This window comes from Apteryx mantelli, chromosome 12 (genome assembly GCF_036417845.1).
Source record: "Apteryx mantelli isolate bAptMan1 chromosome 12, bAptMan1.hap1, whole genome shotgun sequence".
NCBI classification, from domain to species: Eukaryota; Metazoa; Chordata; class Aves; order Apterygiformes; family Apterygidae; genus Apteryx; species Apteryx mantelli.
In genome coordinates, this window is record NC_089989.1 from 2,081,704 (window position 1) to 2,104,714 (window position 23,011).

General features: G+C 59.0%; 2 protein-coding genes across 2 annotated transcripts in view; one reads left to right on the top strand and one right to left on the bottom strand.

The window, feature by feature from the left end:
- Positions 1–3,170: 3,170 nt before the first annotated feature.
- Positions 3,171–6,717, bottom strand: LOC136993186 (sodium-coupled neutral amino acid transporter 3-like). Its single transcript, XM_067303575.1, has 5 exons — positions 6,623–6,717; positions 6,339–6,463; positions 5,897–6,041; positions 5,221–5,324; positions 3,171–4,787 (listed from the first exon to the last, which is right to left on the bottom strand). Exons 1-5 carry the CDS (start codon positions 6,705–6,707, stop codon positions 4,683–4,685), a joined length of 564 nt encoding a protein of 187 aa, XP_067159676.1. The 5' UTR covers positions 6,708–6,717; the 3' UTR covers positions 3,171–4,682.
- Positions 6,718–8,087: 1,370 nt separating this feature from the next.
- GNAI2 (G protein subunit alpha i2) overlaps positions 8,088–23,011 on the top strand; it is a 63,243-nt gene continuing 48,319 nt past the window's right edge. The window contains exon 1 of the mRNA XM_067303680.1: positions 8,088–8,275. Coding sequence (XP_067159781.1) covers positions 8,158–8,275 — 118 coding nt within the window. The 5' untranslated portion in view covers positions 8,088–8,157. The remainder of the gene's footprint in view (positions 8,276–23,011) is intronic.

Sequence of the window (23,011 nt, forward strand, 5' to 3'; positions counted from 1 at the left end):
CCCCACTCCCGTGCCCGCTGCTACCTGCCACAGTGGGGCACCATCACCCTTGGCACAGCCGCAGCTCTCCAGGAGTGGGACCCCGTGGTGCCGGACACTGTGCTGCGCTCAGCACCTGTGGGCTCTGCGCCCGAAACCCCTCGGCACCCTGACTTACCGAGCTGCTTCATGAGGGCCAGGGGCAGGATAATGGTGATGGAAACCAGGATCACCAGATAGTTCCCGTTCATGTACCAGACAATCTCCAGAGGTGCCTCCAGCCCCAACTACCCCGTGACTCTGCAGGGACCCCCGAACTGGCGCCCCCGGGGACCACGGGACGTGCCGCCGAGCAACAGGGCGTTCCCCGGGCCTGCCCCAGGCCCGTGGGCAAGGACCGGCTCCGAGCTTGGGCCCGGTGCACGGCCGCTCTCGGCCGGGGCGGGCGGCGCGGCGGCGCCGGTGCTCACCGAGCAGCAGGAGCTTGACCTCGCGCGCCGCCTTCTCGCCGTCCTCGCGGAGGTTCTTGTCGATCATCCGGGAGCGCTCGGCGGCCTCCTTGTCCTCGGCGCTCACGGTGCAGCCCACGGCGGCGGCGGCTGCCTCCCCGCGGGCTGCCGGCGGGCTCTGCGCTGCGCTGCGCTGCGCCGCTCCGCTCCGCGCCGCGCCGGGGGCGGGTTAGGGGCGGGTTAGGGCGAGGCGGGGCCGGGCCCGGAGCCGCCGGCGGGTGGGGGCGCTCGCGGCGCGGCGCGGCGCGGCGCGGCGCGGGGGCGCGCTGGGAGGCGGGCGCGGCGCGGCGCGGCGGGTGTTGTGCGGGGCGCGGGGGGCCGTGCAGCGGGCCAGGCGGTGCCCTGCCTTGGGCCAGGTCCTAGGGGTGCCGTGCAGTCAGTGGGTCCCTGGGGAGATGCGCATCAGGCTGTGCTTGGACGCACGTCTGTGCCCCTGGGTGCTGTGCGCTGGGCGATGCTGGGCTGCAGGGCGGCTATACACGTGGCCAGGCTGGGCCCGGGGTGTTGAGCCCCATGGTGCCACACACCGAGCCATGCTGTGTCCCCAGAGAGATATGCCTTGCAGTGAGCTGGGCCCCTGGGGCACCATGACCTATGGGTGCTGTGCCTTGGGCCAGTCTGTGTGCCAGGGGAGACATACATTGTGTCGGTTGGGACTCAGGGATGCCATGCTCCAGGAGTGCTGTGAGCTGGGCCATGCTGTGCCCCAAGGGAAACGTGCATTGGGCAGGGCTGGTCCTTGGGGGTACCGTGCACTGGGCCGTGCTGTGCCCTGAGTGAGCCAGGCATTGGACCGGGCCAGGCCCTGGGGTGCCATGCCCCATAGGTGCCATGCATTGGGCCATTCTGGGCCCAGGGGTGCCATGTCCCAGGGGTGCCATGCATTGAACCATGCTGTGCCCCAGGGGAGGTGTGCATTGGGCCCAGCTGGGCCCCATGGGTGCCATGCACAGTCCTGGGCTAGGCCTCAGGGTGCCATGCTGCACGGGTACTGTGCTTTGAGCCTTGCTAGGTCATGGAGGAGACGGGCATTTGGCTAGGCTGGGCCCCAGGGAGTCATACCCCCTGGGTGACGTGCCCTGCACTATGCTGTGTCCTGCAGGAGACATGCATTGGGCCAAGCTGGGCCCCATGGATGCCATGCATTGGGCAAGGCCGAGTCCTGGGACACCCGGGCCCATGGGACACCCATGGGGGTGCCATACATTCTGCTATCCAGGCCCTGGGGTGCTATGTCGCATTGGTGCTGTGCTTTGGACCATGCTGTGTCCCAGGGTAGACTTGCACTGGGCCGGTCTGGGCCCCCTGGGTGCCGTGCCCCAGGCCAGGCCAAGGCCTGGAGTGCCGTGCCCCATGGGTGCTGTGTGTTGGACCATGCAGTGCCCCAGGGGAGGTGTACAGTAGGCAGACACCTGGGCCCCGTGGGTGCCATGCACCTTCTTGGGCTGGGCCTCAGGGGTGCTGTGCCTCAGGGGTGCTGTGAATTGGGCGGTGCTGTTCCCCAAGAGAGGTGTGCATTGGGCCAGGCTGTGAGTGCTGTGAGTGCTGTGCATTGGGCCGGGCCAGCCCTGGGAGTGCCATTCCCACAGGAGCCATGCACTGGGTGAGTCTGAGTCCTGGGATGCCGTGCCCCACGGGTGGTGTGCGTTGGTTCATGCTCTGCCCCAGGAGAGACGTGCCGTGGAGCAGGCTGGTCCCCATTGGTGCCATGCGCTGTGCCGGGCTGGGCCTCGGTTTGCCATGCCCCATGGGTGCAGAATTGGGACACTCTGTGCCCCAGGGGTGCCCTGAAGTGGGCCAGTCTGGGCCCCGGGGTGCCGTGTCCTTTGGGGTGGGCTGGGCCCTGCGTGAGACGCGCACCGGGTGCAGCGTGCGCTACCGGGTGGTCCAAGTATATGTCCAGCTCCATCGGTGGGGATGTCCTGTTGGGGTGCAGCCTGTGCCAGAGCCGGGGCAGCTGGAGGGTACAGGGAGGGGAGAGGAGGGGGAGTCTGTGGCTGTGTTTTGGGCCTGGTGGGGGCTGGGGTCCGCAGCGAGGGGGTAGCCCCGGGGCGGTCATGGGCGATGCAGCCTCCAAGGGGACCGATGCCTCAAAGGATGGGACTTGGCGCTCGGGGACGCGAGTCGTGTCGCAGGATGGGGCTCAGGGCGTACGGCCATTGGCGGGCAGCGAGGCAACAGCCCCGTTGTCCAGGCTACAGCACTAATGAGGGCCTGTTAACGAGCAGGACAAGCTGGCTGGTGCCCTGGGCATCTAATGAGGGCCCAGGTGCCAGTGAGATGAAGGCAGTGTGCCTGCAGAGGGGGGAGGCGTCGGGGCTCTGGGGCTGGGAAGGGGCCTGTCAGGCACCCACAGGGCCCCTGCCCCAGGCTGCAGGATGCCCCTGCCCATGGCAGGGTGGCCTGGCCATGAGCAGGGTGCCATTTGTGGTGGTGTAGGGCTCCCAGGCACCCAGGGCCTGCCGGTCCTCCCTGCGTGCCCCAGGGCTGGGAGCCCTGCGCACCCTGTCCCCAGCCCTGGGGGCTCTCGCCTGCTGTGCGAGCCCCGCTGGGGTCCCCGTGGCCATGCTGCCCCAGTGGGCGGGTGCCCTGGAGCCGCACTGTGCCCGGGGGACCACGTGCCTGCGCTGGCGGGGGCCGGCTCCTCTCCTGGCCCAGGAACGCCCCAGACCCGGGCAGGCTTCACATTGTCTTTATTGTTATTGCCAAAGGTGTCGGTGGTTGGACTCCTCTCCAGTACAGGTCTCGTTCCCACGTATAATTTAAAAGTGTCGCCCCCGTGGCGCCGTGCAGGGCTAGGCCGGGAGGCTCGGGCGGGCTCCCCGCAGCTGGGGCTGGCTCTCCCCCGCCCACTGCCTTATACAGGTATGTACACTATACTGAACTACCGTGAGCAACGCAACACATCCAAAAAGAGCTACTCGTATGTACAGTATTTATAAAAAGCATCCCAGCCTCCACCACCCCGATAAAAAAATACGTCTCTTATTTACCGCAATTGCCTGTGGAGCCCCCAGCCCCGCTCCCACCTCTGCAATCTCAGCGCTGCAGAAAAGCCCCCGGGCACTGCCTGCCCTCGCCAGCCACCCAGCTCGCTGCCGGCCCGCCGCCCATAGGAGGCAGCAGGCAGGAAGGCGCGGAGGGAGGGAGAGCTGCTCTCCGTTTTTGGCATGGCTTGGAGGAGCGCCACGGTGGGGCCAGACGGAAGAGGAGTGCGGGGCCCTGGGCGCTGGCCCTGGGTGCAGGCCAGGCAGCAGTGCCCCGCTGGCACTGCTTGGAGCGGGTGCGTGCCCGTCACCCTGGCGTCTGGGCTCCAGGCACCGGTGGGCGTAAAGGAGAGACGCTCGAAAGCCTCCCCTCTCTGCCTGGGCCGGGAGCTGGCCCCGAGCGAGTGCTACCCCTCGGGGGGGCTCGGGCAGCTGGTATGGTCCCGGGGACACGGCTGCTGGCCGACAACTCCCCAGCAACTTCGATAGCAGCATACTGGGTACTGCGACGGCACTGGCTCCCGTGCAGCCTCGATGGCAGGACTGCATTTCCCCGCTTGCGCAGGGACCAGGGTGCTCCCGAGAGACAAGGCAGGTGGGAGCTGACTGTCCATGGGGCAGCAGGGAGAGAGGGCACCACAGCGCCCCACAGGAGCCCTGCTGGGGGCCCAGCTGCCTGCCTGGGGAGTCCTGGTCCCCCAGACATGACCCCTGCAGACACTGGTGGTCAGAGCTGTCACTGGCTTGGCCCCCCCACACCACATGCGCTTGGCAGTGCCCGCTGCCGGTGGCCGGATGCTCTCTGTGTGCAGAGACGAGGTCCAGCTCACAGCCAGTTCCGGTGAGGTAGGGAAATGTTCTCCCCATTTTCCAGATGGGGAAACTGAGGCACCCAGCGGGAGGGGATGCGCCGGAGGTGTGGGCACAGCATTGATCCTGTGGCCCCGGGCTCACCCCCCTCCCTGGCACGGGCCGGGGGCCCCCACACGGGCCAGGGCTCTGTCCCACGCTGTGAGCGTGGGGCCACATGGGGCCCCTTCCCTGGTGGGCAAGGACGGGCAGCGTAGGCGGAGGGCATTGGGTGTGCCTGGTGGGCAGCGCGGGGGTCGTGGTACAGTCCAAGCGGCGGGGTAGGGAGCTCTCCCCGGGGCTGGCTCTCCCCAGGGCACCAGTGCGGGGGCAGCTTGGTCTGAGCCCCCAGTGACAGCTAGTGGCTGCCGCCGCTCTTCCCACCCCCCGTGGCCCAGTCGATGATGATGAAGCTCAAGCTCATGATCATGAAGAGCACCCCGAGGAGGGCGAAGCAGGCTGCCTGTGGGGGACAGAGCAGGGGTCAGCAGGGAGCCGGCTCAGCCCAACCCGGGGTGCCGCGGCCCTCCTAGCTGCATCAGGCGGGAGAGCCAGGACGCCTGGGTCCATCTCCAGCCCTGCCGTGACTCATGGCACCCCCAGCGCAGGGGCCCCAGGGCAGTGGCAGAGCCAGGATGGGAAACCAGGAGTCCTGGCAGTGTCCCCCACCCAAGCGGGGACCGGGGAGAGCCCAGCCCTGTCTGCGGGCTTTCCCCTGGCAAGCTGCCTGGCGCCAGCATCCCCACTACCCCTCAGGGAGCGTAGGAACCATCCCCGGTGCCTGGCACTGCAGCATGGACAGTCCCCAAGGGACCAGGGCTCATGCCCGGCCCAGCCCTGGGGACATCCCGGCCCGGCCCATCCCTACGTCTTGATGGCAGGCGCCCAGGGCTCACCAGGATCTTGGGAGGGGAGCGCAGCGGCTCCTTGTCCTTGGGCATGATGCGCATGTAGAAGATGGCGGGGAAGATGAAGATGAGGCAGGGAGCGGACGTGGCACCTGGAGCAGACAGGGACAGAGCGGGCAGCAGGTCTCGGCCCCGTGGCTGAGCCCTGCCAACCGTGCTGCTGGGCCAGGCCTTGCCCTCTCCCCCCAGATCTGGCACGGCGTTCTGGGAACCCGGGGATGTGCTGTCCTGGCACCAGCCCCAGGTGCCCCCCTCCAGCCATCGCGGTGGCCACAGAGCACACGACTTCACAGATCGAGGGAAATAACCAGGGCGAAGGGCGAACAGAGCCCAGCCGTACTGCAGACACCTGTGACTCTTCTGCCTCCCCCCAGGGAAAGGGCCCTCAGGCCTGGGCATTGTGACGGGGTTGTCAGGGTGCTGCTGGCAGGGTAATGAGCCCTGTGGGCACCACAGACCCATGGACACCTTCTGGGGCTGGTATGGTGAGAAGGGGAAACCGAGGCACGGGGCAGCATGGGAAGGACAGCACCCAACACTCCTACCCCTGCCTGCTGGCGACCCCCAACACAAGCCCAGGTGCCAGGGCCTTGGGGTATGGGCAGGACCTGCTGTGCCCGGGGCCAGTGCCCTCTTGGGGGCAGGAGCGGGGACTTCCCCTCACCGATCATGCCGAAGATGCCAAGGATGGAGGGGGCGAAGATGACCAGCAGGTTGATGAAGGTCAGCAGGACCACAGCGATGATGATGTGACGGACCCAGCTGAAGTCCTTGCCTTGGAACAGCATCTGCTGGATGGCCCGGCGCACCTGGGCACGGGGACAGGAGCATCACGCGCCATCCCGGGTGCCAGGGGCCCACTCCAGGCCCTCCGGCCCCAGCTCAGCCCGGGCTCCAGGCATTCTGGGGGCAGCTGCTCCTGCAAACTGTTCAGCCTGCCCAGAGCCAGCCTGGGGAGCCCCTGCCCAACCCCAGCCCTGCCGCCTGCCTCAGTTTCCTGTCTCAAGGGATCTCCTGAGTGCCGAGGCCCTGCGATGGCCCGTGGGCGGCCAGGTGGTTGCCCGTGGCTGTGCTGGTGCTGCCTAGCATCCCCAGGAAACACTCACCGGGAAGAGGACAATGGGCACAGTGAGCGTCACGGCTGTCAGCACGGCCACCCGCACGCACAGGATCAGCACATCAAAGGGGTCCACCTTGTTGTATGTGTGCAGCAGCTCCGACTCCACACGGCCTGTGGGCACCAGCACAGAGCCATGGGGTCAGCCCTGCCCCACCGCCCTGGCCCGCTGCATGCCAGGGCCTGCCCATGGGGCAACAGGCAGGAGACCAGCATTGTCCCTGGGACATCACCTGGGCCAGGCAGGTCCCCTGCACTGCTCCCTGGGCTTACCATAGAAAGTGAGGTAGCCGAAGAGCGCGGCCAGGAAGTACATCAGGTACATGACCATGATGGAGATGTTGGAAATGCACTGCATCTTCTTCTTGGAGGGGCTGTGGGGGCCAGTGGTGTTAGTCCGTCACCTGCACCCTTGTGGACTTGGCAGCCCCTGGTGCTGGGCCCAAGAGCTGGATGCCTGGCTGGCCAGGGCTGTGCTGTGGGCTGAGTGCCTGAGCCAGCTCAGCTGGGCTGAGGCTGCCTGGCCAGGAGGGGTGATGCTGGCTGCAGGGAGGCAGGACAGCTCTGCGCAGGATCACCCACTACCCCCAAGCACCAGAGTGCCTCGGTGCAGGTCCCGTGCCTGGGCAGCAACAGAGCATCTGCCTGCTGCCTTTGCCTGGGAGCAGGATGAGGCCCTGCTCTGGTTGTCAGAGCTCTCACTGGCATTCAGGAGGTCCTGTTTGGCCCCCCACACACCACACGCGCTTGGTCAGCTGGACGCTCTCCGTGTGCAGAGACGAGGTCCAGCTCACAGAGTGCACAACTTCCAGCTCCCCCAATTCTTATTCTTGACATTGCACCTGGAGTCCTAGTCCAGCCCAGTTGATGGCAATCATGAGACATGGCACCCTGAGGTTAAGACTGGCCCAGTGCATGGCACCTCTGGGACACAGCATGGTCCAGTTCATAGCACCGAGATGAGTAAGGGACTGGAGTATCTCTCATTGGAGGAGAGAGCTGGGACTGCTGAATGCCTGGCTCACTCAGGCCACACCATGGGCCAATTCAAAGCACCCTGGGGCATGGCATCCTGGGACACAGCCCAGCCCAAAGCACAGCAGCCATGGGACATGGCACCCAGTGGCCCTGCCTGGACCAATGCATGTCTTCCTGCGGACACAGCATGACTCAGTGCATGGCACCCATGGGGCACGTCACCCCAGGACCCAGCCTGGCCTGGTGCTCATCCACTCCGGGGCACAGTATGCTCAAGGGGACATGGCATCTCAGGGCCCAGCTTGACAGAGCACACAGCATCCACGGGGCCCAGCCCAGTGCAATGCACATCTCCTCTGGGGCACAGCATGGCCCAACACTCAGTGAGCAGCACAGCCTGGCCCAATGCATGGCACCCATAGGACATGGCACCCCAGCACCCAGTCCAGCCCAGTGAACAGCACCTCTGTGGCACAGCACGGCCCAGTGGGGCATGGCACCCTGGGGCCAGCCTGGCCCAGTGCACATTTCCCCTGGGGCAGGGCATGGCCCAGGGCAGCGCACCGCCCGGCCCGCTGCACGGCCCCCCGCGCCCCGCACAATACCCGCCGCGCCGCGCCCGCCTCCGAGCGCGACCCCGCGCCGCGCCGCGCCGCGCCGCGAGCGCCCCCACCCGCCGGCGGCTCCGGGCCCCGCCTCGCAACGGCGGAGACCCGCCCCCGCCCCGCCCCCGCCCGCCGGCCGCTCGGCCCCGCCCCGCCCCCGGCGCGGCGCGGAGCGGCACAGCGCAGAGCCCGCCGGCAGCCCGCGGGGAGGGAGCCGCCGCCGCCATGGGCTGCACCGTGAGCGCCGAGGACAAGGCGGCCGCCGAGCGCTCCCGGATGATCGACAAGAACCTCCGCGAGGACGGCGAGAAGGCGGCGCGCGAGGTCAAGCTCCTGCTGCTCGGTGAGCACCGGCGCCGCCGCGCCGCCCGCCCCGGCCGAGAGCGGCCGTGCACCGGGCCCAAGCTCGGAGCCGGTCCTTGCCCACGGGGTGCCGGCGCGGCGCCGGTTCCCGGGGATCCCCCCCGCGGCCCCCGTGCCGGGTCCCTGCGGGGCGCCGGTTCCCGAGGATCCCTGCCCCCGCGCCCCGGTACCGCGTCCTGGCCCGGCGCCGGTTCCCGAGGATCCCCCCCGCGCCCCGATACCGGGTCCCGTCTCGCCCCAGGTGCCGTCCCCTCCGTGGCCCCGCGCCTCCCGCAGGCCCTGCCCGCCTGGGTCGCCCTCCGGGACCCCCCGGTGCTCGGGGTGCCCCGGCTGGGGTGGAGCTCCGGGACCGGCCACCGCCCCGCCGCCGCCGCGGCCTGCGCGCTGCCCTCGGCCTCCGGCGGGCGGCCGCAGCCCTGCGGCGCTGCCGGCGGCCCGGGAGCGAGCCGGCCAGCCGCGGTTCACTGCTCCGCAGCGCGCTTATATCGGTGCCGAGGGAGAGCTGCTGCTGCCGCTCTGCCCTGTGGATACCTGATTTTCATAACGATAACGGGTAGCTTGCGCTCTTCAAAGCACTCGCGAGATGCTGATTTTGGGCGTTTCACAGATCCATCCTTTGCCTCCAGGGAAGATGGCAATTTATTTACTTTCTTAATAACTCTCAGTTGGGTGTTCGGCTGCTTTTGAATTTCCCAAGGAGACCATTTCTCGAGTTAGGCTTTTCAGCCTGCCCTGGGAGTATGCACCGCTCCCACGCAGTAGTAGGGCAGTGAAGAGCGAGATATGGGATGGGAGGAGAAAACCCCCGTTGCTGGCTTGAGGAATGCTAATAGAAAATGTCTTTCATGTCGTCCTTTTCAATGGAGGAAACTGAGAGCAGCAGGAAGTAATGGTGAAATCAGGCAGTGCTTTATTTATTCAAATGCTGGCTACCTTGATAAATACATAATTACAGTCTTAAAATGTTCCATTTAATAGAGCACTTATTTTTAAGTATGCCCCTTCCCGACAAAGCAGTGACTTCGTGGTTTACATTGTGTCAGTGACGTGCCAGCACTGCATCCTGCTGTTCTCTAGGCAATTCCTGGAGGTGGGCTGATCTTTCGGGGCAGAGTTAGCGGGCACAGGCAGATCCCGTGGCTTTGCTCAGGGGGCAGGATGGGCCCTTGGGAGTAGGCTCCCATGGTGTCCACATCCTGAAAAGCACCGGGAAGAGCAGGGCCGCTGCTTTTGGGAGGGGCGGCCTGCTGGCGTGAGTGTTGGCAGTGTTTGCAGGGCTGGGGCTTCACTGGGGATGGCTGCTGACCCCGGTTGTGCAAGCAGGGCTGCGAGGAACTCGTGGGCTCTTGGAGACGGTTGTTTCCGGGGAGGGGAAGAAGCTAGTAGAGCAAAAAACCCACGTTTTTTGCAGACTCTGTTAAGTAAACACGTGGTGTCTTCTGAATATATAAAAACAGCGCTGCAGAGTGAGGTGACTGTGGCACTTGTAGCTGTTCAAAAAACAGCTCATACCGTGAATTTCTCCTAGATAATTCTTTTTTTTGTCTTGTATGAGTTTTGCATCTATTCGCCTGTGTGTTTGGTAAAATGACTGTGCTTGCCTGTGGATTTACTGCTGCCTAGGTGAGTTCTCTGGATAAATAAGGCAGAAAGCAGCAGTTTCATCCCTAAAGACTAAAAATAATATTCGAAAGGTGTTTGGTACCTTGTTTCTGTGTTTATCCCTGCAATGAGTAGAGGCAACTGGCTTTGCATTTCAGAGACCTGCTTGTACAACCAGCCCAGAGCACTCATCTGGCTTTGAGAGATGGCTGTGTGCAGCAAGCGTGTTTTGGGGCTAGTCCTACTGTGAAGACCAGATATGTGATGAGATGGCTGGCTGGCTCATCAGCAGTACTATGCCCCTACTTCATCGTTGCATGCCTCTTGATGTAGAGGCACTGGATGCCCTTGTTCAGTGACTCCTGTTTCAGGATGGAGCTCTGGTTAGTAAATGAATGTACAACTGGGAAGTGGAGTGGGGGATCGCCCAAGCAGACCTAAGCTGGGCTCGTATTTGCAGGCCTGGGCTTGCAGTGAGCATCACTACTTGATTGCTCCCTGCTCACAATAAAACCAAAGGGCGGAAAATGGCTTGCTGATCGGAGAGGATTAATACATGCACTCTGCTTTCTGCTGAGCCATCTGGCTAGTGCTCATCTTTGGATGTCCAGGGTAGAAGGGGCAATGATATTCCTAGATTGCACCTTTGTGCTGAAGCAGAGCCAAAAAAAAGGACAACTGCATTCTGTGGTGGTCAATATTTACAAAAGGTGTTTATGATCTTGGTGGGTTTCTAAAACCAAAAATAGAGTGAAACAGCTCAATCTCTTTTTTTTTTTTTCTTCTTCTTCTTTTTCCTAGCAGCTGTTCAAGTGTAAATAGTGCTGAAGTCTTGGGTCAGTATTGTCTCTTTTTAAGATAAGATGAGCCTGAAAAATACTTCAGCATTTGCTTGAGGTGGATAAGAGGGAGATTGTGCAGCTGGTCATGGCGCTGTAACTCCACCAAGCAAGCTCCAGTGGTGAGCCTACCTTTTGCACAATGCCTTTTGCTGAGGAGCTGGTGAGAGTTAGCAAAATTTTTTTATAGTGGAAGCTAGGCTGTGATGAGTGGTGAAGGAAATGAGTCCCTATGCTGTTATTCTTGCTCCAGAGATGCTCCTTGTTATAAGGCTGAAAGTGTGTGTCGAAGTGCTGCTGATGTATATGTTCTGCCAGGGGGCTGGTAACGCTGTCTATGTGCTAAAGATAAGCTGAGAGAGAGATCCCCTAATGGGAAATAGTGATCGTTAATGATTTGAAAGGGAAAATGGATGTGTGTGTTCCTAATACCCAGTGGCTCAGAATCTGAGTTCATGGAATTTCATAGGTCTGCTGCTCTCCCGAAGTGTCACTGTGCTGCCAAGATCCTGAGCTGTGCCCAGTGTCTCTGCTGCCTGGATTTTTTTTTTTCCCCCTTTCTTTTCCCCAGTCTGAAGAAGCCCTGCTTTGAGGATGGCTCTTGCTCTGCCAGCCTTATGTGAGCTGGGCCTTTGTCAGCCCCAGAGCAGAGGCAGTAAGAGGGCCTTCTTCGGGACAGTTGTCCGCCTCGGAGCGGGCAGCTGCAGCCCGGGGAGAGCCGAGGCCTTGTATGAGCTCGAGTTAACGTTTTTCAGCAAACACCGTGGCTTTTGTGTGCTCAGGCTGTGGGCCGGGCCGAGGTCTCAACTGATGCGCTGACAAATCAAAGTGCCTCATTCGTGTTGCGGCAGGCTCAGCGAGCTGCATGCCTGCTGCTGGCGGGCTGTAGAGCCTCGCGGCCCTTCCCCAGGATCGAATGCAGCCGCTCTGCATCTTGTAAGCACCCCAGGGAGGCTTTAACATAAGGACAAAAATAGCTTCCCCCCACCCCCAAGGTAGAAGGGGTTGCCTTTTGGGCTTGGGTTTCAGTTCGGCAGTTCTCTGACTTCCTGCTCGCTTTCGCTGGGCTTTGTGAGTTGTGGCTCTCAGGATTTCTGTGGCTTAGTCCACCAGACCATAAACTACCAAGCCAACCTCCTGGCAGCTTTTTCAATCAGACGTGCTCTGTTCCAGTAAGTTTCCTCCTCTGAGGATGAACTTCACAGCTGCACTCCCCCATCTCCAAAATAGCCTGCCGCACAAAGGGAAGAAGCCTTTTTCTAACCGTGGCAGGCTTTTGTAGGCCACTCTGAACATTCTGGGAGATCTCTCCTCCCTTCGGAGCAATGTGTGTGCTCCAAAAAGCATACAGAGTTTCCCTTCCTGTGCTCAGAGCTGCTGGAGTGGCTCTGAGCTGCTTTGCAAAGTGGGTTGGAAGTGCCTGGGGTCCCTGAAGGTGCCATGTGCTGGCCTCACTGCGTATGAGCCAGCTGCGTGGTTTGGGCTTGCGGTCTGGTTTGAACGGCTGTTCTCCCAGAGCCTGTCTCTCTCTTTGATTGGCGTGCAGCTTTCCCAATGGGGACAGTGCCTTTTGTCTGGGGTGTGCACAATTTTCATTTGGACGGGTGCTTGGCTGCGGCAGGAGGAGACAGGGAGGGGATCAGCTCTCCTCGTGGCTCCTTCATCACACTTGAGGAACTTCTCATGGGCCCAGAAGTTCCCAAGGTCCCCATGGCCAAGGACTCTGTTTGTAGAAATGTGGAAGGTTGATTTCATTTGCCAGAGAAATTAAAGGCAGCTTTTTTAAGGCCCTGTGACTGAGCATTTATAGAAAGCATAGGTTCTTGATGGTCTGTCTCAGCTCAAGGCTTGGCTTGCAGAAGCACATGGGACCTCATCTCCCAGCCAGGAGTGCATGGGGTGGAGCAGAGCAGTGGAATTAGCACTTTGGGAGTGCAGTAGTAATTGCTCCACCTGTAATAAAAGCAGAGAGAAAAACTGAAGCTGCCAGGGTCCCTGAATTCAGCAGTTCATCGGGGCTCATTTCTGTGGTGGTACCAGTGGAGTAACATGCCAGATTTTGCTAGGTTTTATTGCGAAGATAATGTAATTCTTTGGTACATGTGCCCAGCAGGAAAATAACAGTATTACTGAGAGGGACTTTTAAGTAAAGAGCCTTTTAGCAGCCCAGAGAGACTGTTAGCACAGCTGAACAAGGCAGTGTGTGAGCAGTGAGCATCAATCCCTGGCGTGATTGCCCTTAAGAGCACATGCTCCTGTTGAGTTGGTGCCGGGGTAGCTGCGCTGACACCCATGTCAGGCAGGAGATGCTCTGCTGAGGAGCCATCCACGGGCATGATGCAGGAGGGACCTCGACATGAACGAAGGGGCCACAGCGAGTCTCAGTGTCTGACGGCTACGGCCACAGGATGAGATGCAGCCTGCCGGGCTGCGGCGGTGGTGGGAGGGCAGGGCTGTGCTGGCTGGCGGCACAGCTCACTTAGATCAGCTCAACCCAACTGTGAACCCACACCCGATGTTTCAGAGAGGATTTTTTTCCATTGCAAAGCTGTCTTGGGTCAGTCACGTGTCTCCGTGTATAGCTGTAAGCCAACTTCCGCATTTCCTTCGTTGTGGCTATTGAGCAGGAGAAGGAAAAAACACGACTTTTATTGCCCCATATCATGGGGGCAAATAACATCTCCATCAGTTGCTCGGGACCACAGAAGTGGAGTCGCCACAGCAGAACAGATTAGTGCAGCATATCTGTCTCCTGCTTGTAAAAACAAATCTCTGCCTTGCCTCTGCTGTCGTCTAATGGTAGCAGAGATTATTCTGTGCTGTTTGTTCTGCATCGCTGGCGCTAGTTTTGGCAAATAAACTGCGTGCTTGACGGTTTTAACCTCTGCTCCCCCTTTGATGGGGGCAGCATGGCATTTGCTGCCATGGGGTGTATTTCTCCAGGTGCTGGGTGCAAGGCGGTGTGCTGGGAGGGGGGCTGGAGCTGGCAAGGGAGGGCACGTGCCAGGGTGTGAGAAAGGTGTGAATGAGCAGGCCCTGATGGGGATGGTGGCTAAGCAAAGCTGATCCCTGGCACTTTCCCGCAGCCCTGCCTCCCAGACTGGCTCTCCTGCCTTTCAGTGGGGTGCTGAAGGCCGCCTGCCCAGACCCAGCTCCCCTTCCCAGTCTCGGTTTCATGTGCCAGCCTGCCCATGGATTTCACACTAATGTGTGGAAAATCTTCCACACCTGGTGTATCCACTTGACACAACAACTGCTTTCCAGGGTCTGCAGGCAGCTTCTGGTGCTGCATCCTACTGCTCAGCATCACCAAGGTGAAATCAAGCAGGGCTTGAGCTTTAGCTGTTTCTGTTCAGCATCAGGCAGAACTGAAAGTAATGATCCTGCCAAATCCATGTAGCTGCTGAAGGTTATGACTGATATCCAGGGCTGGTTCTCACAACTCACAGGTGGGGTAAGAAGAGGCTCCTTTTTGCAGCAGCTGGGATCCTGCCTGGTGTTGAAGAAATGGCCCACTCCTGTCCAGCTGCTCTGAGGGAGTGGAGCTGGTGTTATGAACCCTGCCTGGGTTTGCTGCTGTTGACAGGCTATTTTCTCCCTTTTGAGGTTTTTGTTTGTTTTATTTTTTTTTTCCTCAGGTATTTTTTAACTTGGTGAAGCAGACTAGTCTAGACCCAGTGGCTTGTCACTGAGGGTGGGGTTTGCAGACAGCAGAAGAGAAACAGTTTGGAGAAGAAGAACAAAAAGAAAAGTCCAAATGCATTTGTGAGCCTACAGTAATTGCCAGGGAAAACATAGTCTCTGGTACTGCTACAACCTACTCTGGTAGATTTTATTGGCAAACAGGTGGTAACCCATGTTTAAAGCCTCTAATTCATCATCTTCCTACTTTGGATTAAAAAGAAAAAGGAGGGGGGGGGTCTTGATTGTCAGCCCCCCATCATCATCCTTGGTTATAATACAGAGATGATTTCTGGAAGTGTTTGAGGCTGCTGCAAAGAGCCTCTCTAGATACTGCCATTAAACCCAATCCCTCTGGGTCCCCGGTGACGCAGCACCACTCCCTGTTCTCCCCCAGATCATTGCAAATGAATAAAGCTTGGGACTGTGAACACAAGGGTGGGAAAGGGGCTCTCGCTGCTCAGCTGGGAGATGCTGTGTCCTGGCTGTTGTCTCCAAGGCCTAAACATGAAGTGCTCTTGAAGGAAAACAAACCAACAGCTAAATTTGAGGGCAGAAATGAGTTAACGGGTTAGTTTTGAGCAGCGGTTGGGATTGGGTGTGCTGGGTTTTGGTGCTGTTGGCCTGAAGTTAGGTGCAAACACTTGGGCTGAGGGTGGCTCCAGACAGCGGCTCGCTCTCCCATCTTGTAATCAGGTTACCTTGCAGCAATGGCACAGACAGAGAGGCGTGCGGAGGGTCTGGATTAGAGACGCTGGGAGTGGGTTGTGTTGTGTTTTTGTTCGTATATCAGGGAGACAGCTGACCTTTCAAAACCCTCCCTCGCGCTTTTGCGAGCTGCCTGCTGGAAGGGAAGATGGCTACAGAGGCAGGGCTCGGCAGCTTTTTCTGGTTGCATAAAAATAGAGGAAGGGAGGGACCAGCTGCAACTTTCGGAGGCTTCGTTTCCCGAGCGCACTTGATCGAGCTGCTGTTTGCGTGCATGCGAACAGTCTGTTTTGTAGCAGTTTGTCTCCTGCTTTTTTTTTTTTTCCTTGCCTTTTCTGCTCCCCTTCCATCAGCCGTGCTCTGCCTAATCCTCCTTCCACCTCCTGGTGCTCTGAGCCAGCCTTTCCCAGTTAAGTTGAAGGCACCCAAATCTGTTCTTAATTGGCCTGAAATCTCTCCTGCCTCAACTTGCTGAGTGATGTGAAGTAGTCGGACTTCTCCCTGCTCTAGGAGGACTGGTGTGCACCGAAGGCACCCCTTCCTCAGTCTGCCAAAACGGGGTTTGCCTGTGTGGGGGAGCACTTCTGCGTGACCTTTGAAGCCAGGTTTCTGGGGGAACTGTCTGGCTTTGCAGGGCGAGCAGGGCTGGTAGTGGCTGGCTTTGAGGCTGAGCTTCTTCCATGCCTGTACCGTTGCTCCAATTCTGGAGAGGAGGAGGGGAGGCTGCTCCATCTTATCCATGTATAAAGAAATAAGGCAGCCACTGAAAGGAGCATGTGGACTTGAGGCAGTGATTATCTGGGGTGTTGGACACAGCTAAAGGAACAATTGCCTTGACTGATCTTTTAACCTGGTGGCATTTCTTAAAATGGAGTCGTGATGAGAGGGTGTTCTGGCTTCAGGATAGAGGTGGATTTGGGAACAGCGGAAAGGTTACCCAAGAAAAATTCTAGGCTTGCTAGGCCTAGGAGAAATCCCTCATCTGGAGTTCATGGTGAAATCATGGGCCTGTGATTCGGCTCCTGTGCTTATCTCGCTGAATCTGATAGCCTTGTTTAGGCTTGGAGGGGAGAAAGGAGCCAAGGGCTAGTACAGGATCTTGGATTCAAGCGCTGGCAAATAAAGAAAAGCAGCAGCCCTTAGATTAAAAAGGATTTGGTTGGGAAACTCAGTGTCCACATTAGTAACAATCTTAGGTGCATCCAGGTTTTCTCTGCTCAGAGATAAATGCTCAGGCTTTGCCTTGGAAAGGCAGCAGGCTCACTGTATCTTGCCAAAAGCTCAGGTGTGTTTACTGCAGATTATATATATATTTTTTTTTTTACTTCACAAAAGAAAGTCTCCTGTGAGCTGGAGCCTGCCTGGAGAGTTGTGCTGTCACTCTTACTGTATGCTGTTCTCTGTGGCTCGGCACGGCTCTGTGTTTGGCGGGGGCAATTTGCCACAGCAAAGATGCTCCCTTCAGCTCTGCGTTGGGTTTAAGGTGAAGTGGCTTGATATCACAGCCGAGGTGGCGCTGGTTAAAGCAGCAATCCCACCTCCGAAGAGCAATTCTAGAAAATCAGGCCAGGCGACTTGGGGAAAGCGTGTAGTGTGCTGCCGCTCCTTCTTCCCACAGCAGCTCAGGCCTGTGTGCCGGATGCTGCGGGGGGCGGCACGCAGTCCCAGGGCTTGAAACCGGGCTGGCCTACGCTATGGAGAGCAAAGGGGATGGAGGTGTGCTACAGCCTTCCCAGACACGTTTGCGTTTATAGGGCTCGTGTCCGTGCTGTCAGGAAGGTGAGAGGAGGAAGGCAACCGCAACTCTCCTTCCTTTTCGTCCCCGCCTTTGGTGTGGGTCTAGCCATGCTGGGTCGCTCTCTTGGATGTGCTCTGTATGCCTGGGTGAGCTGGTCTGTGCAAGAGGAGGATGCTTTGGGGACGGTGAAGCCCTTGTCACCCTGTTCTCGAGGGGCTGGGAAGTGGGCGTGTGCACCAGCGGCTCTGTCGTAAGCTTTAGGCCAGCGTTTCCTCTGTGTAGCCTCCGGGTTTCCTGCTCCGAGCCTGCCTTGGAGCTCTAGTTTCCGGTCTGGAGGCTGTCTGAATCATCAGACCTAAGTGGGGCTGACTAATCCTCTGCCCTGGCAAGCTGGAGCTGCCTCTTCTGACTGAAGCCCGTGTGCGTAAGGCACGTTTGCAAGGGGAGCACGGGGCACCATGCCAGGTGCCGGCCGTGTCCTGGCAGTGCAAAGCGGAGCCCTCCCTGGTTTTAGCCTCACCCGCTGTGAAGGCTGAGCATCGCTCCAAGCACAACCCATGTGGCTGCAGCTCATCCTTAGGGGTGCCCATGATGGGGCAGGGGAGGGCAATCTGCCATAGTTGTGTAATGAAGCCTTTTTAAATGGCTTCTGCTTCCTGGGGAAAAATTGTGCCACTCTGAATCCTTGGGGGGGGGGGCGAGGAGGAGCTGAAGGATCTGGCAAGGGCTCTGAAGGCTGTTCAGAGAAGAAGCCCTGCCTTGCAGTCCCTGGGGAAAGAGTCCCTGGGGAATCAGCTATCCCTGTTGGGATAGCTGATTGAGGATAATGTGCCATTAAGGGCAAAAGCCTAGGCAGCGGCAAACCTTTTTGAAATAGCAGTCAGGCCCCAGGGATGCTATGGCGCAGAGCAGCCTTCCCCAGAGAGCCCAAGGAGCAGTTTGATGGCTTTGCTGCTGGCTCAGAGTCCTCAGGGGCTGCCCCACTGGCCCCCCTACTCCCCCCTTGTCTGGTAGGGGTCAGTCCAGGAGAGGAGACTCAGCACAGTGGAAGAAAGATGTGTGGGTTTTTTTTTCTCTTGATCCTCGAGGAAGGGACTCCTACCTTGCAAACAAACCTTAGCCTTTGGGCAGGAGGAGAAGGGGGGCTTGCAGCCGTCCTCAGCCATGGCTCAATGGCACAGCGAAGGAGGATGAAGGTGGCAGAGGTCCAGGGAAGGGGCTTTGCTGCATGACTTGGTGCCTGCTGAATGCACTGGTCTGGGGCTCTCCTAGCTGCCTCCTGACCAAGCTGTGCTCCCACAGCACCCGAGTGTGCAGTCTGTGGCACAGGACCTTCCTTGGGCTGGTTTCCTTGGCTGCTTCCTGGCCTACAGGTCCTTCTTCAGCCACTTTGTGGATGCTCTTGTGTTTTGCCCCGAGTTCCCAAGCAGAGGGCAGGTGCCCTGCAGCTCTGCCTGCATTCTGACTTCAGCAGGGAGACACTGCACATGTCCTGTCCCCTCGTCATGAGAGCCTTGGAAACAGCTGGGAGGTCTGCAGAGGGGGCCACGGGCCCAAGCGTGCTGTGAAATCACTGCGCTGGACTTTGGTGCTCCTGCGCCCAGGTCCGTGCAGCTTCCCAGGCATGGATTGGCCTGCGAGAGCCCATCGTGAAGGCAGGCAATCAGCTTCCTGCTGTTGCTCTGGACCATTCAAGGCAGGAGAGGAGCGGGTTTTCCTCCTCCAGTGCATGTGACGGAGTGTGTGAACCAGCTTTGCTTTTTGTCCAGACTGGCTCCTGTTCAGCAGATGTGCCGCAGATGAAGCGGAGCTCATGCCTTACCTTCACGCTCTGAATGGCTCTGTTGGGCCTGTTTTCAGGCACTGACAATGCCCTGGAAAGCAGCTCCTTTTTCTCTGTGCTCGGAGCGCCTCTCCCCATCAGGCAGGCTGGTGGGTCCTGCATTGAGCAGATCCCTATGGCTCTGAGTATCCCTCCTACTCCTCTCTGTGGCTGCTCACGGGTGCCATGGAGCAGGCCAGGCTCTGCTCCAGCATGCCATGGCAGAGTTCAAGCCCACTGGCCTGACTGTGCCTGGGGTGAGCTGCCATGAGGCTCTCATAGGCCAAGTATTCAGGGCAGCCAGCAAGGCAGTGCGCTGAGCCATGCGCTGGGTACCTTGCTCTTGCTTTGATTGAGGGAAACTGTTTTGTCTCAGACAGGATAATGGTAAGCTCTTCTAATTTGCTCTTTCTGGCCCCTTTATTAGTGATAAAGTGCTGAGAAATCTAATAACAACTGAGGCACCTGCATCCACAAATCCCTGCAGCAGTTGGAGTTTTAATGGCTAACTGTAGAGGAGGATGGGGAGAGACATGGTGCAATTCACCAGCAGTTTGGTGACACTGGAGATGCAAATGGTTGGCAGGCTGCTTCTGCATCCCGATTTCCTCCTTCCCACGGCTGCATTGCAATGCCTCCATGGGGCTTGGAGAGGGCTGGGAGCCTCTGCAGCCTCCCATGTTTGTTTGCCCAGGGGCCACAGCCTGGGTCCTGGGCTGGAGGTGCTCACAGGGGATTGCCTCACCTTCTCCTCCACCTGAAGGGGAGATATGGTGGTTAGCAAATTGGCGAGGACCTTGGTTAACTCTGCAGCTGCATCCCTTAGGCTGAGCCAGGCTCAGCTGGGATTAGCTGGATCACCTGAGTTTGCTTTGCTGGGTGATAGGGAAAGTGTTTAGTGGCTCAGCTGGGTGCTGATGCTGTCCCTTGCTTGAGGCCCTGAAGGGCCTGCACCCCCAAGGGGTGCCTGGGATGGTGCCTGCTCTGCAGAGGTCCTGGTGCCACATCTGTCACGGGAAGCCACAGGCTGAAAGTGCCCTTTGAATGCCCATGTGGCCATCTAGGAGCATGGGGCAGCGTGGTGGGTGGGCATTTTGCAGACAGCCATGAGCACTCTCTGCCCACACTTGCAGCCCATGAGTGTAGCGGGTGTCTCTCCTGCGCAGGGAAGACAGCTCCACTGAAACGGCTTACCCGCTTGGGCTGAGCACTGGCTGCAGCGGGCTGGGTCAGAGTGTGGCCTCAGGTCTGCCTGGGGGTGGCTGGAGGCAGCCGATGATAGAAAGCAGTCTTTTCTTCCTGCTTTTGGACAGAGAGCCTCAGCCAAGAGGCGCCACGTTCCCCTGCAGCCATGTTCCCAGTTGCAGCCCTATGAGCGATGGCGGTGGCTGCCAGCAACGGATGTGTGGGCTGTGTCATCCCTCGGAGAAGGAAGGCTTTCTTCAGTGTGTGTTTTTGGGGCTGGAGGGCGGTTGGCTTGCAAGTGTAGCGACAGCTGGCTGGGGAGCTGTGCTGGAGCCAGGCTCAGCTGAGTCGCAGGTACCGAAGGCTGGGCTGCTCCAGGACATCTCCCGGTGTTCATTAGTGGGTCTGGAGTGCAGGGAGAACCGCTATGTCCCTGTTCCTGAGGCAGAGGGATGGATGACTTCATTCAGAAACTTCCTTTTCGAATGCCCGAGCCCAGAAATAGATGCTGACGATTCCGTGTCTGTCCAGGCAGGCGGGACAGCTCACCGCAGAATGAGTTTGAGTCCAGACTTCTCCAGCTGCAAATCTGTGCTCAAATGCAAGGCTCCTCCTGAGTGCATTTGGTGTCTGGTGCTGGGCACAGCCAGGCAGCCTGGCTGCATGTTTCCGGGGGCTTGTGCCCACCCTGCAGCCTTCATGGCAGTGGGGACTGCTCCTTGGCAATGTTTGTGCCAGGAGGCAAGGACAAGCACGGAGATGGCCAGCAGGAATGGAGGGAGAAAGCAGAGGGTTACTATTCCTGGTAACAAAGAGGCAGAAATGAAGCAGAAGTTCCTTGTTTCCTGGAAAAAGGCACAAGAATAGTTTTGTCAGCTCGTAAACACCTGTATCTCTTGTCAGCACTGAGTGGGAAAGTCTGTGTGTGTGTTTTTGTAGCATTCCTCACACAAATGTAGTCCCCAGCTCAAAACCCTCCTCCCCCTCTTTCCCCCAAAGGATGCATCTATGCATGTTTCTTTTTTCTTTTGTTTTTCTTTTTTAATGGCACTGCTTTTTGTCAGCTTAAGTCAGAAAGTTGTGGGATGAGTCATGTGTCCATCAGCTGCCTTGGAAGTGGACAGAATGGTTGGGGATAATGCCACTTCAGCCTAGGCCACAAGTGCTGGGGGCTGAGGTTGGGGGGAACTGGACGCCATCTTCAAAGCTGGCAGCAAACACAGCGGAGCCGTTCTGCCACGCAGGATGTGCTTGAGGAGGTGGTGATGTTTCAAAGTACTGTTTTAACTTGCCCTCCAGTCTCTGATTCCTGGGGCTGATTCTGCACTCAAGGGCTGGCCCGTGGGAAATAGGTTTCTCCTGCAGTAGTGTGGTTTGGAGTGCTGCATCCTGCTGCAAGGTTGACGATGCTGTCCCTTTGCTCGCGCTGAAGCTGTTTTCCCCAAGGCAGTCTTCCCTGGGCAGAGGCAGATGCACTGGACTACCACCACCCCCAGCTCTGCAGCAGAGCACACGCAGCATAGGGCAGGGTGCAGCAAGTGTGGGTTTGGTCCTGGCCCAGCCTCTTTGTTCAGGTGAGCAAACCAAAGCAATGATGATGACTTACCTTCAACTTGGGTGTCAAAGCACCGATCTCTTCCCCAGACCACCCCAGCGCAGGTTTCTGGCACAGTCCTCCTCTTGCTGCCTTTGGGCCAGCCCCACACGCATGCTGGCAGCACAGCCCCCCCCCTTGCTGCTTTGCAGGCTGCTGCCAGCCAGGGTGCCTCTGGGCTTCCCATGGATGATGGGTGTGGAGAGATGAGCAAAGCTGCTAGAAAGACCAGCTTGGCTCAGCAATTCTCTGAGCAGCAGCTCTAGCCACTGAATGGGTTGGGTTTTTTGTTTTCCTACCTGTAGCTGATGGTCCTCCTTTGGTGGTGGGGTGGTTTTCCCTCCCTTCTCTCTGGTTGCAGAACTAGCTGCAGCCAAGCCCTGTTGCAGGTGAAGGCAATGTTAGCTGGGCCTGGGCAGATGTAGAGGGTCGCTGGATCCTTTGGGCTCTTTTGAGAGCCCAGTACTCAGAAAGGAGACTGGTAAGGTTAGGTTGGCTCACATTCATGCCAGGTATATGGCACATGTGCTGCACTTGGCAGTGACTCTGGGCTGAAATGAGCTGCTGTGCTCAACACAGTTACCTAGGCAAAGCTTGCCAGCTACCCAGCTCTGTCCTATGCATTGGGCCTGTCGCTGGCAACGAGGCTGAGCAGGCCAGGAGTTTCCTCCGCTCTCCCGCATGTGGCCCAAGCAGCCATTGCTTCCCATGAGGTGCGAGCATGCAGGGCTGAAGCTAGCTGCAGTGTTTAAGCTGTGAGCAGTGACATGCATGCAAGGGCCATGTGCACCCTGGCCACGTGAGGATCTTGTGCGAGTAGCCTGAGAGCCCATACGGGCTGGGAGCAAGTCCCTCAAGTCCCATACAGCCCTCCTATGCTTAGGATGTGGGCTCCTTCTTGGTCTGCCCAGTCTGGGATCTTCATGCTTTGCAAGCACCCTGTGATCCTTGCTTTCTAATCCTTGACTTTTTGAACCTCATGGCTCCATTCCTGGCCACAGCAGTTGTATTTGTTCAGCGCTGTGCTATCTGCCCTATTTCCTTCCCCCTTGCCGTGTTTTGGGCGGGATCTGTTGTTCGGAGGGAGACTGTTCTCTTCCAGGTGTCACGGCTGCTTTATCTTGGTCCCGGGTGGAGGAGAGCAGCCTGTGCTACGATCCAAGGGTCAAGGTGAACCAGAGCTCCTCCAGCCCACCATCTTGCTCCCTAAAGGCCAGCCAGACCGAGGCTGAGCTCAGTGGCTCAGAGAGGCTGATGACATGCAGTGCCCGAGGGTTGCTCTTTCTTACTGCTCTAGGGGCTTCTTCCCTCCGCTCCCTTTGCCTTGGGCAGGGTGGCTGCAGCTCCGAAACCACTGCTGTGCCAAGGGCCCCTTCCTGTATGCCAGCGTTACACAACACTGCACAGAGCCTAGGCACGTGGGAGGGCTGGGAGGCCGTGCGCCACTCGCCTTCCTTCTCCCCGAGACCTGCACAGTGTCCGGCTCCCAGCCTCACGCTCCAGCTCAGCAAATGGGCTGATGCAATGTTGGGAAAACCCTGCCTGCT

Excerpts from the sequence above, each read along its gene's own strand:
- LOC136993186 (XM_067303575.1), bottom strand. The coding sequence starts at position 6,707 with ATGCAGTGCATTTCCAACATCTCCATCATGGTCATGTACCTGATGTAC. Across the intron at positions 6,464-6,622 it reads CGGCTACCTCACTTTCTATG|GCCGTGTGGAGTCGGAGCTG; the intron begins GTAAGCCCAGGG and ends TGGTGCCCACAG. Across the intron at positions 5,325-5,896 it reads TGGCATCTTCGGCATGATCG|GTGCCACGTCCGCTCCCTGC; the intron begins GTGAGGGGAAGT and ends TGTCTGCTCCAG.